This window comes from Ciconia boyciana, chromosome 14 (genome assembly GCF_034638445.1).
Source record: "Ciconia boyciana chromosome 14, ASM3463844v1, whole genome shotgun sequence".
Classification (NCBI taxonomy): Eukaryota; Metazoa; Chordata; class Aves; order Ciconiiformes; family Ciconiidae; genus Ciconia; species Ciconia boyciana.
In genome coordinates, this window is record NC_132947.1 from 568,448 (window position 1) to 586,147 (window position 17,700).

Here is a 17,700-nt window from a genome sequence, read left to right on the forward strand (position 1 = left end):
TCACCCGGTCCCCACGCTGGCATCTCTCGGGGGCAGCCGGTGGTACCTGTGGTGGGGAGGAGGCAGGTCCTGACCTGCCCGCTCTGGCAGCACTTCTCGGCACCGGGGCAGCCGTGGTCGGAGAGACAGTAGAGCCTGGGGGCGCGTGGGGCTCCGCTCCCCACCGCCGGGCACTCGCCTACTTTGCCGGGGGCAGGCAGGGCGGTGGGGGGCCAGCGTCCCCGTGGGGCCCGGCGCCGTGCCGGGGTGACCGCGGGGGCATTGCCTTGGTCCCCAGTGCGGTGCTGGTGGGCCGGGGTGGGCAGCAGCTCCACCAACAGCGCCAGGAGCACCAGGAGGAGGGTGCGCTGGCCCGGCATCCTGCTGCCGTCGGGGGGCCGTGCTGCTGGGCCTGCCGGCTGGGATTTAAACCCTGCCGGGGCAGGGGCCGGCCGAGCCGAGCTGCTCTTTCCCATGGCAGCACCGTATCGAGACCGTGGGAGCGGCGGGCACGAACAATCCAGCTCGGGGGAGACTCCCGGGGCAGCGCTGGGCTCGCGGCCCATGGCTGATGCATCCTCCGCACCGCGCCCTTTCCAGGTCACCGGTGACCCGCGAGCAGCCGGGCTGGGGGGACGGGCAGCGCTCCCGGAGCCCCGCTGCCTGCGCTCCCCAACGGCGAGCAGAGATGGGACACGGGGGAGCAGTGTCCTGTCCCTGGTCCTCAGCGTCCACCGGGCCTGCCCGGGGAACGTCTCCGGTTGCCTCCCAGCACACGCGGAGCGGGAAGAGCTGCCGCGGGGAGCCATGGCGCTGAGCCGGGGTGCACTGGCCTGCGTCCGCACTGCAGGGAGAGGGAACCGGCACCGGGCACCGGGCACTGGGCTATGCCAGGCTCGCTCCGCCCTGGGGGACAGCTGTGCTCTGTCCTCTGCCAAAGGCGGGGACCCTGGGGGGGCAGCCCCTCGAAGGCGCGTGGCACTGCTTGCTCTGGTCCTGGCGGCCGGGAGCGGGAGTGGGAGTGGGGCGGGTGGGGAGGGCCGGGGCGCCAGGAGCCCTGCGGGGAGCGGGAGGTACTGGGGAGAGCGGGGCAGGAGCAGGAGCGGGGCTCAGCTCTGAGCAGGCAGGGGAGGGACGGGGCAGGGGCAGGCACGGGGCAGGGGCATGTGGGCTTCACTGCCCATGGCTCCTTCGGGCTCCTGCCACGGGCGACGTGCCACTGCCGGGCTGGGAGCGCGTGGGGCAGGAGGGGGTTTGGGCGATGCTTGTGCGACAGCACATGCCGGCAGCCTCCCCGTCCCCCGCCGTGGGGCAGCCCCGGACAGCAGCACAGGCTGGGGACCCTCGGAGACACGGTGCAGCCAGTCGGTGCCGGTGCTTGTCGGGTGCAGCCCTTCCAGGTGGCCCCAGCACCGGCAGCAGCTCTCAGTGGCGGCCGTGGCAGGCAGGATGCGGCCGGGAGCAGGCAGAGTGGCTGCCCGGCGGGGAGCGCGGCGGGACGGAGAGGCAGCCACAAGCACGGCAGGGAGAGGCTGCTTTATTGGTGAGAGTGCGGGGGGCTGCAGCACACCCCAAGCAGGGGACCCCGGAGAGGAAGCTGAGGCTGAAGGCTCTGAGCTGGGAGCGTGGCCTGGCCGGGGGGGCACGGTTCGGGGCCTGGGCGTGCGGGACTGGCGTCAGGCAGCAGCTTCCCTGTGGCCGGGCTGGCAGGAGGTGGCTGCGCCTGCAAAGGGAGCAGAGAGCCGTGAGTGGAACGGGCGTGCGGGTGCCGCGCTGCGGGTGCTGTGGGATCCCCGGGGTCAGCGGGTGCCCCACTGACCTCAGTGGAGGGGCGTCACGCAGGAGACCTTGCCGCAGCCGTTCCTGCAGCACTTTTGGCTCCCGGAGCAGTTGGAGTCCGTCTTGCACTGGTTTGTGCAGACGCCCAGCATGGGGATCCCCGGACTGACGGGCGGGCACGTGCCGGGCTTCTCTGCAAAGGCGGAGGGACACGGCCTGAGACCTGTTGGCCCCGGCACGAGGGGCAGGGCCGGCCCTGCAGCTCCTGGAGCCACGGGCATGGCCCTGGTCCGTGGCTGCCGCGGAGGAGGGACCCCTGTGCTGGCCGGTGGCTCCCCCACCCCACAGCTCTGCCCACTGGTGCTCCCGCCAGCCTGACTCGATGGGGACACTTTGGGGAGGCCACGTGGCACGGTCGTCCCCCGCAGCCCCTGTGCTCAGCCTCCTGCTCAGGGGTGCGTGGCCGGCACAGGACGCGCAGCCGCGGCACGCAGCCCTGATGGCAGCTTCAGGCCCACTTTCCCCTACAGCCGCTGTGGACAGCCCTGGCCGTGCGCTCGTGGCGCGTGGGCTCAGCTCAGCCCTCGGTGGGGGGCACGTGCCCCCCAGACAGCCTGTGCCCCGGCTGCGTGGGGCCCCTGTCCCGCTGTCCCACTGCCTGCCGCTGCCTGCCACCGGCACTGGGCTCCTGGCTCTGCACCGTGCCGTCCTCCGCTGCGGCACGGCCGGGCCAGCTCTGTCCTTGCAGGCGGCGATGGAGCTACCGGAGACTCCGGTTCACATCCACGTGTTGGCGGCTGGAGATCCCAAATCCTGCACCTGCCTACCAGAGCTGCTCTCCGGCAGGACCGGCGCAGTGAGCGTACTCAGCCAGGTGGCCGTGGGGCCGTGTTCGGCGCAGGGCCAGGGGTGATGCCACTGGGAGACTCTTCCCAGGCGTGGGGTTGGGAGGCAGGACGGTGCCCACGTCCCGGGCAGGCGAGGCTGAGCAGGCAGCCAGGGCTGCGCGGGGGAGCGGCGCGAGCCCCTGCCCTCTGCACTGGCCCCAGCGTCGTTCGGAGGCGTCTGCTCGACCCCCGTGTCGCTGGGAGGAGGAAGGGGTGAGCGCGGGTGGAGGGAGCACCACGCCGGGAGGCCGCCCCGCCGGGGCATGCCCTGACCCCACCGGGCTCCCCGCGCAGCCCCCGATCACCGCGCTGCAGCCAGACGCGCAAGGGGCACCCAGGCCCGTGGCCGCTACCGCGCCCCGGAGCACCGGTGCCGCCGGCTGGGACGGGCCGTCGGCTCGCAGCAGCGGGGCCGGCTGCGGGGCCGAGGGCGGGAGGGAGCGTTACCGTCGGGCTTCTGGCAGGCCTTGCCGCAGGCCGCCGGGCAGCACTTGAGAGTGCTCTCACAGTCGCCATCGGACTGGCACCCCACCGTGCAGTTCACTGCTTCCGTCGCCGGGTCCGGGCACACGCCGGCTTTCGCTGCAAGGCAAAGGCGGAGGGCGTGGGTGGGCGCCGGAGCTGCCGGCCCCGCGGCAGGGCGAGGGCTGCCGTCCTGAGGCGGGAGATGCTGCCGCCAGCCCCAGGGCTGGGTCCGGGGATGCTGGCGAGCCCAGCCGCGCCGGGCGCCGGCTGGCTCTTGGCCCCGGCCCCCACCCCAGCAGTCCCCGGGGCCGGGAGCGACGCCGGCTGCTCGGCTGGGGCGTGCCGAGCCACGCCACGCCGTGCCGTGCGCTCATACTCACTGGTGACATTCTGGGCGGATGCTGGAGGCAGCTCTGCCCAGAGAGCCAGGAGCCCCGCCAGGACGAGCACGCTGCGGGCCTTGGGCATGGTGCGGGAGCCGGTGCTGCGCCTGCGGGGCCGCCCGGCCGGCCTTTAAGCTCCTCTCCAGGTGGGGCCGGCGGGCGGGAGGGCTCGGCCTTCCGGGTGGCTCCGAGGGCCGGGCAGGGCCAGGCTCCCCCTTCGCGCTTGCACAACCCGAGTATCAGGTATCTGCCGCTGCTGGCTGCCGACCAGGAAGGGGGAGCCTCGAGGAGACCGGGCGGCCACACCGAAAACTTGCCCGGCAGGAAGAGCAGCCGAGCGCCGCCGGCCGCGGCCCCGTGCGCTGCACGCCGGACCCTGGCCGGCCTCGGCCCCCGAGGCAGCCGGGGCGCAGCGCTGCCGCGGCCCCGCGCGGGGCTTGGCCGCCGGAGGCTGCGGGGATGCGGCTGGTACCGCCAGCGCGGCGCGTGGCAGGCGTGGGTGCGCCGGGGACGGGGCACGATCCATCCCTGCCACCGCCCCGGCCGCGGTCGTGAGCTCGAGCGGAGCCCCTGGCCCGGGCCGCTGGTGCCCAGAGGCCGGGACGAGCCCGTGGCACGGCCGGGGCCTGCGGCTCGGCTGCGGCTGCCGCTCGCCCGGCTCCTTCTCTGGCCCCTCGCTCTCCTCCGCTTTCTCTCCTCGGCTGAAGGGCCCTCCAGGCTGCCTGCGCCCGGGGCAGGTGCCCTCCCTGGGGCTCCCCCGCGCCTCCCTGGCAGCCTCGGGAGCTCCTGCCTGGCCGCAGCCTCGTCCCGTGGCCCCCGCCGTCCTCGCAGCCTCCAACAGCCCCGGGGATGCGGCCCGGACCGGCCGGCAGCACCGGTCGGGCGAGTGGCTGGTGGGGAGCGAGCCGCCAGCATGCTCTGCCTGTGCGCCTGCTGCTCTGGGGCATGGCGGTGCCGGGGGCTGTACGACCCCAGACCCCCTCGGCCCGGCGGCTGTCCGGGATACCCCTCCCGCGGCACGTGTGCCGCCCTCCGGCAGGCTGGGGTGCCTCGCAGCGCCTGGCAGCGCTGAGCCAGGGCTTGTTTGGATAGGCCCAGCTAGCCAAGCGGCCTAGATCACCCAGCGTGGCTACCCTGCTCCCATCAGTGTTTGCCGCTCCGCCAGTTCCCGTCTCCTCCATGGGCGCTGTCGGCAGTGGCTTCAGTTCCTCTGGGGCTGCTGACAGAAGGGGAGCCGCTCAGGTCTGCGCCGGGAGGCCCCAAGGACCCCGGCCCCTTTGCTCGCAGCTCCCGGTTTCGGCTCAACGTGTTGGGTCATTTGGCTGCCATCGCGACGTGGGTCCCTGCGCGCGGTGCCGGTGCTGCCTGGCTGGGGGGCACGGGCTGGACCCCTCTGCTGGGAGGCGATCCCAGAGCACCCCGGCTCTCTGGGCCCCATCCTGGGCACGGTCGCAGGCTGAGCCTCTCCTGCGCGGGGAGGAGGGTGAGACCTGCCCCGTCTCTGGCGACGGTGTGCCCTCGTCGCTGGCAGAGGCTCCGGGGCAGCCCCCCGTGGGGCAAGGGTGCGTGGGGTGGGGGACACGGTCCCTGCCCCGAGTCACGAGCCGGCGTCCGCTCTGCCGGGGTCCGTCTCCAGGTAATTTAACCCCACAGTCAACAATGCGGCACGGAGCAGAGCGGCAGTAAATCAGGAACTGTTTGCCTTTGCCTGCGGTGCCCTCCCCGCCGCGGGTGTTTATGTAGTAACAGGAGCCGGCGCGGACGGCCCAGCCGCCTGCCCAGCTGCCACTCTGCGCTTCAGCGCCGTCAGCAGCGGGAGCCGAGGCAGCGGGAGCCGACGTGTGGGGACGGGGCGCGGGCCCCGGGCGGCAGGGAGAGCGGCAGGGCAGTGGCGGGGAGAGTGGCAGGGCAGTCCTCGTCCCCGCGCCCTCTGGGCTGGGGTGCGTGGTGGCTGGGTGCCAGGGAGCTGCCAGGACCTGGCCGCGCTGGGGCTGGCCGGGATGCTCCCACCGTGCCTGCGTGGCTGGGCCCCACTGGGGACAGCGCTTCGGGGAACTGGGCTGGGCTGGTGTTCGCAGCCCCGGGCTGACGCCGGGACTCCCTGAATAAAGGTGGCAGTGTCGCAGCCCCGTGATCCCTGCGCCAGGGCTGGGGCATGCTGCTCCGGTGGCCGGCGCAGGATGGGGGTGGTAACGTGGCCACTGCAGGCATGAGCGTCGGCCGGGCGGTGCGAGTGCTGCCCTCCAGGATGGAGGCAAGGGACCCGCGCCGTCCCTGCCTGTGCTGCACGGGGACAGAGCCCACCCGGACCCAGCGATGGCTTTCCTGGAGCAGCGGTGCTGCTGCCGGTCCGACGCTGCCCACCCAGCAGCGCCGTCCCCGCTGCCAGGGCAGGGGCTGCCCCGGCGTCCCGCCATGACTGAGCTGCTGCTCCTGCGCCGGCACTGCCGGTGGCGCTTGCCTTTGAGAGTCATTGCCGTGGTCTGAGCCTGTAATTGCTCTGCCCCAGCGTGTGGGATGTCCTTGGTGCTGGCAGCGAGCAGTTGGAGCTGGAAGGCTGCGAGCGCGGATGCCAGCAGCCGGGCTGTGCCGGAGCAGCTGGATGGGAGCAGACGGGAGCCCAGAAACGGGCTCGTGGCAGGGGACAAGGGGGAAACCGCAGAGGAAGGCGAGAGCTGTGGGAGCAGCGTGGGTGTCGGTGGGTTTGCCCAAGGCTGTGCCTTGGCCCCGGCGTGCCCGGCTGGCTGCTGAGCAGCCGATCCAGCTGGAGCTGCCCCCGGCCAGCCGGAGCAGCTGGAGAGGGACTGAACGTGCTGGCGGCAGAGCCAGCGGCTGTGCCGGGCTCCGGCCCATGCAGCCGGCATCGCCTTCTGGGAGACAGAAATGCTTTGGCTCCCGTCCCCAGTGCACGGCATTCGGGATGCTGCCGTCCCCACCCTGGCTCCGCCAGGCGCTTCCTCGACAGAGGCCGAGGACGGCCGTGGGGAGCACCGGGGTCTGCTGGCACGGCCGCAGGTAGCCGTCCCCATGCCAAGGCACGTCCCGGGGGAGGATCCTGGCTGAGGACGTGGGATCAGCAGCCCCAAGCCCGACTCCAGAGGCTCTTCCCTGCTGCATCCCTGGGTGGCAGTGCCCGCCAGTGCTGAGCCCGGTCACGCTGGCTGCGCCCAAGCCCCGCGGGTGACCGTGGCTCCTTCGTGGCAGCGGAAAAGGTGCTGGAGTCACGTCTCCCTGCCCACCAAGGGAGGGCAGTCAATGATTAAAAGGGGAGCGTTGCTCGGCCAGGCAAGGTGCCCTGGGCGGATAGCCGGCCTCCTGCTGCCGGCACAGAGCAGGGAAAGCAGGGGACAGCGATAGAGAGGGACACCCCTTCCTCTGGGAGACATCGGGCCCCGGCAGGCGGCAGCTCGGGGTCCCCGCGCCGTGTGCGTGGGCTGACGCCCAGGGAATTATCTGACCCCTTTGGGCCCTGTCGTGCAACCGGCTGGCAGCCAAAGGCCGGTGCACCTTGTGGGCAGGAGGGCTCCCACCGCGCTGCCGCGTCCTGCTGCTGCCGCCGACCCCCCCCGCCCGCCCGCGCCGCCCGCACGGCGCAGACCTTGGCGGTCCCGCTCCACGCTGCAGAGCTGGGGCCTCTTGGCTTGGCAGTGGTGCGTGGGGTGCCCTAGGGCCGGGGAAGCACCGGGCTCGGTGCCAGTGTGATCGGTCTTACCTGCTCGTCCCACGCGGGACCCCCAGCCCGAGCCAGCCCCGCGGCGCCCCGGAGCTGGTGGGACGTAGCCGCCCCGTGCCCCCCGAGCACTCACCCGTGCCCCCGGCAGCCACGGCGGCCGGCTGCAGCTGGGCACAGAGGGCGAGGATGCCCACGAGCAAAATGCCGGCGGTCTTCATGGCGCTCCCCGCGGGTGCCGGATGGCCAGTGCGGGTCGGTGGGGGTTTATATCCGCGCGGGTCCGGGGAGGGGCATATAACGCACATAACCTTCGGGTGCCGAAACTCTGGCTGCGTTTCACAGTTGTGCCCGAGGCAGCGACAGCCTCACAATGTGTTGTTGCCTGAGAAATCATTTACCACGGCCCCATCCCAGCCCCAGCAGCCAGGCTGCAGCCAGGGCGGGGACATCAGCACCCAACAGCACCCTTCCTGGGGCAGAGGGAGACGTGGCCATGGGCCAGGGCCACCCCGGTGGCCATGGGGAGCCCAGAGGAAGGGGCCGGAGCTCTCTCTGGCTTGGAAAAGAGGAGACAGAGGGGACAGGAGGGAGGCTGGTACATCCAGAGTGGCCCGGAGAGCGCGGACGGGAGTTTCTTCCCGCAGCTGCAGGACCTGGGTGCGCCGGGGAGACCCGCAGGTGAGGGGCAGAGGGTGGGCGGTCTCTTCACCGAGCTGTGGGGCTCGTTGCTGCACGTCAAGCGCTGCCCAGGTGTGACAAGTGATTAGACGAGTTTATGGGACAGGAACCCAGAGGGGACTGAGCAGGAGGATGCTCCCTGGGGTGGTGGCCATCCTGGCGGCGTGGCACGGGGACGTTGTGGGACAGAGAGCTGGGGGTCAGTCCCCGGCCATGCCCACCCCGGAGACCTGGCGCCTGCCTGCCCCGGCCCCGGCCTGGTCCCACGTCCTGCTGCGTCTGCCTGCGGAGCTGTGGGTGACAGCCAGCTGGGTCCCCATGGGCGAGCGTGGCCTCGGGGGGAGAGGAGCATGGGAAGCCTGTGTGACGTGCCAGGCTGGGCGCACCCGCTGCCCCGCGCCGTGCACCGAGCACCATTCCTCTGCGGGGACAGGCAGGCGGCTGGGTGCTGTCACGTCGGCCGGCTGCAGACGTGTCACGGCAGACGGGTGCTCCGGCAGGGTCAGCACGGGGGCTGCCTTTCACCTCGCTGCGCACCGGGACCGGCGTGAGGCAGCCCTGGACGGGGTGGGGAAGCCCAAGGTTAACAGTGCGGGGAGGTCACAGGGAGCCCGGCACAGCCAAGTGTGCAAAGGTTGACCATGCCGACGGTGAGGTGTGCTCCGTGCCTGCGGGGACCCCACGGTGTGGCCGCTGCCGTGCCCCGGGACTCCGTCGAGCAGGACCTTTGCTCCCTCCTCACCATCCCATGCGGTGCGGGGACACAGCCAAGCTGCGCGCGTCCCTGCCGGCTCTGCGCTGTGGCACCTCTCGCTACTGAATTGCGGCCATGCCACCACAGCTTGCCGCGTCCCACCGAATGGCAAAGTGCACAGGCAGGCGCTACCGGCAGGTCGGGCAGAGGCAGCCTGGCTTGCCGGGCGCAGGTGGGGGCTGGCAGGGCTGCAGCAAGGCACGGCGGAGGGGGCAGCCCGTGGCCGCGGTGGGCAGAGAGCAGCAGGACCTGGGTTTTCGAGGGGCTGGGGGAAGGGGCTGGTCCTCTGCCGGAGCTGGAGATGGGGAGAGAGGCCTCGGCCGGGGTCCCGGTGTGTGGGGGAGGACGCTCCCTGCCTGGGGGTTTGTCGCAAGGCCAGCCTGGCTGGAAGCGTCTTTGTGCTGAGGCCGACGTGACCTCTGCGGTCTCATACAGGGTTTTACAGCTCAACGATCCTATTTCCCCACTTCAAAATTCCTGTTTGCGTCATCCCGGCTCCAAGTGGCCGAATGCACTTGTTGCTACAGAAACGCTGGGTCTGAATGGAGGGAACCTTTAGCAAGAAAACCAGGGGCTGTGAAAGCAGTCCCGTCCTTGGTTTATGTGCACAGGGTCCCTCTGAGTGACACCTGCCCCGACATGGCTCGTGCCACAGTGCCATGGTGGCAGTGCAGGGAGTCGCCAGCCTCTCCCGAGCAGGTCCTTCGGCTGGCACTGGTGGCTCTGCGGGGCTTCGGCCTCGTGCCCTTCCTCTCCCGGCTGCCGCACACCCATAGCGTGTTACGGCACGTAGCTGCGTGCCGTGAGTGATGGGTGTTCGAGTCCTGCCGGCACAGCCGGTGTGAAGCCTGGTGTGTCCTCCTGCTGCCGTGCCCCGGCCGTGGGGAGTGATCACCCCGGCCTGTGCGGCCCCTTCCCTGCCTGCAGCCCCTTCCCTGCCTGCAGCCCCCTCCCTGCCTGCTGCCCCTTCCCTGCCTGCTGCCCCCTCCCTGCCTGCAGCCCCCTCCCTGCCTGCAGCCCCTCCCTGCCTGCACCCCCTTCCCTGCCTGCAGCCCCTTCCCTGCCTGCTGCCCCCTCCCTGCCTGCAGCCCCCTCCCTGCCTGCGGCCCCTTCCCTGCCTGCTGCCCCCTCCCTGCCTGCTGCCCCCTCCCTGCCTGCAGCCCCTTCCCTGCCTGCAGCCCCCTCCCTGCCTGCTGCCCCCTCCCTGCCTGCAGCCCCCTCCCTGCCTGCAGCCCCTTCCCTGCCTGCAGCCCCCTCCCTGCCTGCTGCCCCCTCCCTGCCTGCAGCCCCTTCCCTGCCTGCAGCCCCTTCCCTGCCTGCAGCCCCCTCCCTGCCTGCAGCCCCCTCCCTGCCTGCAGCCCCTTCCCTGCCTGCAGCCCCTCCCTGCCTGCTGCCCCCTCCCTGCCTGCAGCCCCTTCCCTGCCTGCAGCCCCTCCCTGCCTGCTGCCCCTCCCTGCCTGCAGCCCCTCCCTGCCTGCAGCCCCTCCCTGCCTGCAGCCCCTTCCCTGCCTGCTGCCCCTCCCTGCCTGCAGCCCCTCCCTGCCTGCAGCCCCCTCCCTGCTTGCAGCCCCTTCCCTGCCTGCAGCCCCCTCCCTGCTGTGCCGTGACGGTGCCGGTGCCGCGCAGCTCTGCCTGCGCCCCCGCCTGCGGTGTCTCGCGGCTCCGTGGGCTCCGTGGGCTCCGTGGGCTGCGGGCCCGAGCCCGGCGCAGCACCCGGCGGGGCCGGCAGAGGAGGCTGTTGCTCCGTCAGAGCGGGCCGGGCCGGGAGCGGGGCCGGGCTCCGCCGGGCTCCGGGAGCGCCGGCCCCGTCCCCGGGGGCGGAGACCGGCGCGGGGCGCGGGGCCAGCCCGGCCGGGCCCGGGGCTCCCGGGCTGTACTTAAGCGGCCGGGGGCGGCCCGGGGGCAGCGCCATGAAGCTGGGGTTGCTGCTGCTGCTGCTGCTGGCGGCCCCCCCGGGCCCCCCCCGCCCGGCCTCGGGCCGCCGCCTGCCAGGTGAGCCCCGGCCCGGGGGCGCGCTCCGGGCGCGGCCCCGCTCCCCGCCGCCGCCCCGGTGTCCCCGGAGTCCGCTCGCCCCGTGCCGGGCTGCGCTGGGGGGCGGCCACGGGCTCCGAGCCGGGACATCCCGCCGGGCCGCCCTGCCCGGCCCCCGCTCCCCGCCGCCGCAGAGCCCGCACCCGAGCGGCGGGGCCGGGCCCCCCGGGGCCGCGTCCCCCGGCCCGGCGTCCCCCGGCCCGCCTCGTGTCCCCCCCGCCCCGGGCGGCCCCCCCGGCGCCGCGCCCCGCTGCCCGGGCAGGGCGGGTCCGGTCCCGGCCGCGCCGCCCCTCCGCCCACCGTAACCCCCTGCCGCCCTCCCAGGGAAGCACGGCGAGTGCCCCGCGCCCAGCAGGATCCCCCCGAAGCCCTGCGGCAACTTCTGCTCCTCCGACGGGAACTGCCCGGGCAGCGAGCGCTGCTGCAGCACCGGCTGCGGGTGGGAGTGCCGGCTCCCCATAGGAGGTGAGCGGTCCCCCCCCAGCAGCTCCACCTCGGGGAGGGGGTCCCCCGGCCCTGCCGGCCCCCGCGCCCCGTCCTGGCGTGCGGACGGGACGTGCCGGGTCCGGGCTCTTCCCAACACTGTGGGGTGGCGTCACCCACAAGGGCCGGCGTGGGTGGCCCCCGCACCCACCCCCCCCGCTCTCGGCCCCTCTGGCGTAGGGCGTCGGGGTGCCCGTTGCCCCTGGCCTGCAGGACCCGGGGCTGGGCACCCCGGGGGTGGGCTGGGCGGCGGGGGTCTGACCCTGCTGTGTACCCCCAGCAAAGAGGGGCTTCTGCCCGCGGCCGGACCCTGACAGGATGACCATCTGCCTGGTGGAGTGCGGAAGCGACAGCGAGTGCCAAGGCAACGCAAAGTGCTGCAGCATGGGCTGCCACGTCCACTGCGTGCAGCCGGTGCCAGGTAAGGGCGGCCGGGGGGCTCAGTGGGAGGGGGCTGCAGCCAGGACAGACCCCGAGTGAGAGCCGGTCTCCTCTCTCGCCTGCAGCCAAACCGGGCGTCTGCCCCAAGAGAAAGGTGCTGCAGACCTTCGCCCCCTGCAACAGCTCCTGCATCGATGACACCGACTGTCCCCGCTACGAGAAGTGCTGCTTCACGGGCTGCAGCCGCGGCTGCCTGCCTCCGGACGGACGTACCACGGTCCCGCTCCTGCCCGCTGGCTGGGGCCACTGGGTGGGTCTTGCTGCCTCCAGCAGCCCCGTGTCCTCGGGTGACATCTGTCACCTCCCGCCTGTGAGCGGCCCGTGCCGGGGACGCTTCCGCCACTATGCCTACAACCCTGCCACGGGGACCTGCCAGCCGTTCATCTACAGCGGCTGCGGGGGGAACCCCAACAACTTCGGGACGGTGGAGGAGTGCCAGCAGGCCTGCCAGCAACCGGGTGAGAGGAGGGGCTGCACTGGGCCAGACTGGGCTGCCCCTGCCCGGGCGGGGGGGGGCCGGGCAGGGGGGTGGGAGCGCAGAGCTGCGCTGCCTGCAGCTGGGCAGCCGGACCCGTGGGGTCCGCTGTACCTCCCCGCGGAGCGAGGGCGGCCTCCCCGCGGCAGGGAGAGCGGCAGCATCCCACATCGCTCCGGCAGACGGCGTGGGGGCCTCCAGGCGTTTATGCTGGTGATTTCACCAGCTCACAGCTCCGTCCTGGGAGCTGGCGTCGTCTTTGGTCAGAACCAGGCAGCGGTGTTAGCAATCATAATTTTGCAGCCTGATTACCAGAGTAGGAAACCTGACCGCCGAGGCGCTCGGCCTGCACAGGCGGGGGGACAAGCCTGCTCTTGCAATTTGCCTTCCCACATCTCTGCTGAATGTGTTTGGCACAGGGTGTGCATTTGGGAGAGCAGGCAGCTGGCGGAGCCGGGTGGCCCCTGCGGGCCACTGGCAGGGTGGGGGGGCCCAGCACCCTGTGGGCACTCGCCCGGTTGTGACACTCGTTTCCATGGGAGGTTGGGGCCGTTGGTGGTTAAGCAGCCGCTGCGGCTGCTCGGCTTCCCTGGCACAGCGGTTGTATCTCCACCCAACAACGGAACCACCAGAGCTGCTCCTGGCTGTGCCACGTCCCTGGGATGCAGGCAGGGGGGCAGATGCTGGGGGACTGAATGCACCGGGGGTGAGTGCAGCAGCCGGTCGGGGCCAGCTCCGCTCCCCAGCGCCAGCACCCTGCTGCCTCCCCCCGCTCCCCAGTCCTGCCTGCACCCCCCTCCTCACCATCCCCTTTTGTCCCCCAGGGAGAGCCAAGGAGTGATCCCGAGGAGGAGGCAGCAGCGGGGCTTGGGCCCCTCCGTGGGGCCGGCAAGCCGGGGGCCGGGGTCTGCGGCAGCGCTTGCTGCCGCGCTCTGCCCCATGCAATAAAGCCGCCAGGACGCCTGGCTTGCAGCAGCCCCGTCTCCGCTGTCTTGCCTGACCCGTGGTGCCAGCGGCTCCACGCGCTGCCCAGCGCCTTCCTGCTTCCCTTCCCGGCTGCGTCCACGAGCTGTGAGCCCACGCCCTGGCTAAGCCCGGCGACCCCGTGCCCGGCACGCGGTGCATGGGCTTGCTCGTGGTGGCAGGTGGCCCCAGCCGGCCCCTCGCTCTCGGCCCTCAGCCCGGCCCCCCCAGCAGGCGGCTGGCGCGGGGGCCCTGGCACCTCGCACGGCTGCACAGAGCCGGCCAGCACCCGTCCTGGTGGGAAACATCCCTCCCGGACACGGCCCTTCCCTGGTCCGTGGGGGCTCTGCGGGGACGGCCCCGCGGCACTGCCCTGGCCGAGCCACTGCAGCTGCTCGGTCCCTGAGGAGAGCACGGCCGGGGGACGCGGGTCATGCTGCCACGATGGGGTGGGAGGGGGCGCGGGTGCCTGTCCCCGTGCCAGCCTCCGCTCCTGCCACCAGCTGGGCTCTGGGGGGGCCCAGGGCTCGTGTCCTTCCCTGCTTGGTGCCATCCCAAGCTTGGTGCCCGTCCTGGGAGCTGCACGTGTTCCCGCTGCCGCCCGGAGCTCGTCCTGGTCTCGTGTGGGCGCAGGGTGCAGCCGGGGCTGGGGCCAGTGCGGGAGCAGCTCCCACAGGGGTGGCACCGTCCCCGCCGGGTACCGCCAGCTGCGAGCCAGGGACCTGCAGGTCTTCCCCTGAAACACCTCCTGTCAGCGCTGATACCGTCTTATTAATTTGCTAATTAATGAGAACCCAGAGAGGGGAGCAGGCCGTGGATGAGTGCGCTGCCCGCAGACGCTGGGGACGTTCCCGGGAGGGCTGAGCGATGGCACAGAGTACCCTGGTGTGCTCCGGGACAGCGGCACCTCCACGGCCGTCCCGCAGCGGTGACACCCCATTCTCTGCCTGCCACCATGGGGACCCTCAGCCTGGGCTTGGGGGGTGAACAGAGCAGGGTCCGAGCTCGGCACGGCCTCCCTCCTCTGCGTCGGGTGCGACAGCGGCCGGGCACGGAGGTGATGAATCACGGAGCGGCTGCAGGAGAGCCCTCGCTCCAGGCATCGCTCCGGGCAGCGCTGGGCAGCTGGTGCCGCACTGCCGGGTGATGCCCACCCACCCCGGCAATGCCTCGGTGCCCCCGGCCGCCCGCGGACAGGCCTGGGGAGCTGGGGACTGGGAGGCAGGAGTGCCTCGGAAGCGGCGTTTGCTCTGGGGGAGCGGGGTTTTTGCGTCAAACCTGCGGCAGCCGGACGGTGCCATGCATGCTCCCTCCCCACACACCACTGGCTGTGGCCGCTGGCGAGCTCTGCAGGCAGAGACAGCGAGGAACTTGAAACAGAAAAGATGAAAACCTCCTGAAAGTGCCAATTTATTATTCAGCTCCCTCCCCACCTGCTCCCGCTCGGCCCCGAGCTGGTGCCACGGCTGCTGCTGGCTGCCGAGATGAAAGTCCCCATGTGGAGCAGGCAGGGGGGCGGCACCCCGTCCCCAGCACCCCGTCCCCAGCACCCCATTCCCAGAGCCGGTGGGGGCTGCGACCGCTGCGTGGGGAGCTTGGGCAGGGCTGCAGAGAGTGGCCCCGGGGCTGTCCCCTGGCTTGGCCCCCCGCCAGGCCGTCCCCCACCATCCGGCTCTTGGGGGTTAGCGGCACCGGCTGCCAGAACTCCGCCGCAGAGGCTGCTGCTCCGTAACAGCTCTAATGGCTCCAATCCATAACTGCCGGCCGCCGGCTGCGGGAGGCCGAGATTGAGGCGCGGGGGGCCCGGGGCTGGGGTGGCGATGGCTGCCCGCAGGCACAGCCCCGGCCCCGTGCCACACGGCACAGCCTGGCCGGCGGCACAGCCACGCACGGCGCGCCGGCTGGCGGCACGGGGAAGGCGGCCTCCCAAAATGGGGTTTTTATTACAGCCATACATCACCACGGCGGCCTGATGCGGGCAGACGGTGGTGATTTTTCTTCATGGTTTACAGACAAATGAGGGGACGGAAAATTGATGTGAACTTTGCTATAGCGAGAGGTCGGGCGCGGGCAGGGAACCGGTTATGGATGAGCCAGGGGCTGCTGGGCTGCCTGCCCCCGGGCCCCTCCTGGCCCCATTCTCCGGGCCGGACGGATGGCAGCACCGGTGGCGGCAGGACTGGGATCATCGTGTCGGGCGTGGGGACCGTGCGGCTGCTCCGGGGGGCTGGGGGGAGGGCCTCCAGCTCCCCTGGCCCCCCATCGCCCGCAGCACGGCCCCGAGCGGGCAGCTGCGCCCGTCCCTCATCGGAGGGATGCTCGGAGGGATGCTTGGCCACTCGGGGGGAGGACCACGTGGGCAGGGTTATTAATTCCGGTGGATATTCATTAGCACTGCAAACGCGGTTTGGATGTGCAGCGTCGGGCAGGCTGCTGTCACCGGCTTCTGGTGAGATCTCGACTGCTTTCAACGCAATTAAAGTTGCCTCCAAACACCATGGTCCTGCCCAGTATAAGATAACAGTTAATACTCTCAAATAGCGACTATCAGCTTCTCCATAAGGTCCATAAATATTAATAAAATTCTAATTAGTTCCTTTAAATACATTGCCTAAATTAAGCGTTTCCTTGGCAATAAATCAGCGGTGCTTTGGCACCCTGCTCACACCCATTAAGCAGATCACGAGCTCTCCCTGCCTGCCCCATGGCCAGTCCCTGCCTGCCAGGGGACGGGACCCACAGCAGCCCTGTGCCGTGCCGTGCCGTGCCGTGCCGTGCCCACACGAGAGCTGGCAGTGCCCGGCTGGCGGAGCTCCCGCCTCGGGAGGTTCAAGCTTTGGGATGGGGAAAGGTGGGTGGGTTTTGGGGCTGAAGGAGCTGTGAGCTGCCCCACACCGGGAGGGGGGCCGGTGTCCACCAAGGTGATTTCCTGCCATGCACGATGGCTGCCTCAGCCAGCGCGGGAGCTGCCGCACGATGTTGGTGCTCGGCCCCGGCGGCCCCTTCCTCCCGCACCAGCAGAGCTGGACGGTCGAGCCCCGTCCCCTCCTGCGGTGGCTGCCCCGCGAGTGGGGAACGGGCAGAGCTGGCGGTGGCGGCAGCAGGGTTGTCCCCGCGGCTCCTCCCGCGGCACGGCACGGCCGGGCCGTTTTCAGGGTAAACCCTGGGGCTCGGCCAACGCCCTGGCGGGCTCCAGCGTCGTCTCTGATCCCGGAGGAGGGCAGCCGGTGCTGCCGGCAGGATCTTGTCCAGAGACTGCAGGAGCATGGTTTGAAAACACCTGATAAAACATCTCCTAAGGACCCTATAGTCACAGATACAAAAATAACCCAACCATTAGATTCAAAAGAGGAAAGGGAGCCCAGGCTTCACTGAACAAGCAGAAAGTGCCCTGCGACCTTAATCAGGAGTAATATTGTTAATACATTTTTCCCCAGGTGCACCCAGATTTGCATTCCCAGCAATTTGCACAATAATGAGGCGAGCTGACCATGCCTCACCCCGGCAGCAATCACCTCCAAATGGATGGCACCGTGCTGGCGAGCTCGGCTGAAAGCTCGTTTGCTCCAGCTGCAGCGGTGCCGTGCGTCCCAGCGCTGCTCTGCCCGGCCACCCTGGCACGGCTGCGGCCCCAATGCGGCACAGCGGGAAGGGCCAGGTGCCGGGGGGCTGTGCAGCTGCAGGGACCTGCCGGGGGTGGCCGGGGGCCTGTGGGCGCAGGAGCCGTGTGCCCAGGTGAGCCCACTGCCGCCTCCGTGGATCCTGGCTGGATGCTCCTGCCCCGTGCCAGCCTCCTCCGGCCTTCATCTCCAGCTCTGAGTCTTCCTCCTCCTCCTGGGAACAGGCAGCGGTGGCCGTCCTGCTCAGATGCCCCCTGAGCTGGAGGACATGGGATCCCTTCAAAGGTGCTTGCGTGCGCTGCGCATGGGGGGTGAGCGTGCACGGGGGCGAGCGTGTGCAAGGGTGCGTGTTTGCGTGTAAGGGGCATGCACAGGGGCGGGCAAAGGCAGGGGGCATGCACGGGCTGAGCGGGCGCAGGGTGAGCATTGCACGCAGGGACGCGCACGGGCTGAGCGGGCGCAGGGTGAGCATTGCACGCAGGGACGCGCACGGGCTGAGCGGGCGCAGGGTGAGCATTGCACGCAGGGACGCGCACGGGCTGAGCGGGCGCAGGGTGAGCATTGCACGCAGGGACGCGCACGGGCTGAGCGGGCGCAGGGCGAGGGCGTGGGCTGCAGATCTGAGCAGGGGCGGACACGGCGTGCATCCTCCCTGCGCTCTGGCAGTGGTGGTACTGGAAAGGAGCAAATACCAAACTCATTTGCTTGAGGAGAAATTAATACAGTGTGAAGCCTGTAGTGGGTGATTTAAGAAGTGAATTTAAAATCTCAACACAAATAGATTTTTTATGAGGTCGGAAAAAAGATTAAAAGCTACAGACAAGCATAGCACTTGCCATTTCCAGCATCGCTTTTACCAAAATTATTTTGGGCTGGCGTCGTGTCCCTGTGCTGCCCACGTGGGTCAGAGCCGCTTGCCCCGGCGGGGCGAGAGCCACTCCGGGTGTGGTGCAGCGCGGTGCTGGCCGAGCAGGGACGGCCCCGGGAAGGGTCTGACATCTCGCCATCCCCATCCTCACGTGGCAGCCCAGCTCTCTGCGGCACACGGGAGCAGCCAGCAATGCTCCTCGGGCGTGGAGGGAGGAGAGG

At 70.8% G+C, this 17,700-nt stretch overlaps 2 protein-coding genes across 2 annotated transcripts; one reads left to right on the forward strand and one right to left on the reverse strand.

The window, feature by feature from the left end:
• Nucleotides 1-1,500: 1,500 nt before the first annotated feature.
• On the reverse strand, nt 1,501-3,679 carry LOC140659607 (WAP four-disulfide core domain protein 2-like). The gene is made up of 4 exons (XM_072879448.1): nt 3,491-3,679; nt 3,093-3,227; nt 1,799-1,951; nt 1,501-1,702 (listed from the first exon to the last, which is right to left on the reverse strand). The coding sequence occupies exons 1-3, from the start codon at nt 3,576-3,578 to the stop codon at nt 1,800-1,802; spliced, it is 375 nt and encodes a 124-aa protein (XP_072735549.1). The 5' UTR covers nt 3,579-3,679; the 3' UTR covers nt 1,501-1,702; nt 1,799.
• A 6,686-nt stretch (nt 3,680-10,365) lies between these two features.
• Nucleotides 10,366-13,003, forward strand: LOC140659440 (uncharacterized). The gene is made up of 5 exons (XM_072879119.1): nt 10,366-10,590; nt 10,954-11,094; nt 11,393-11,533; nt 11,619-12,011; nt 12,853-13,003. The coding sequence occupies exons 1-5, from the start codon at nt 10,509-10,511 to the stop codon at nt 12,867-12,869; spliced, it is 774 nt and encodes a 257-aa protein (XP_072735220.1). The 5' UTR covers nt 10,366-10,508; the 3' UTR covers nt 12,870-13,003.
• The last annotated feature ends 4,697 nt before the right edge of the window (nt 13,004-17,700 follow it).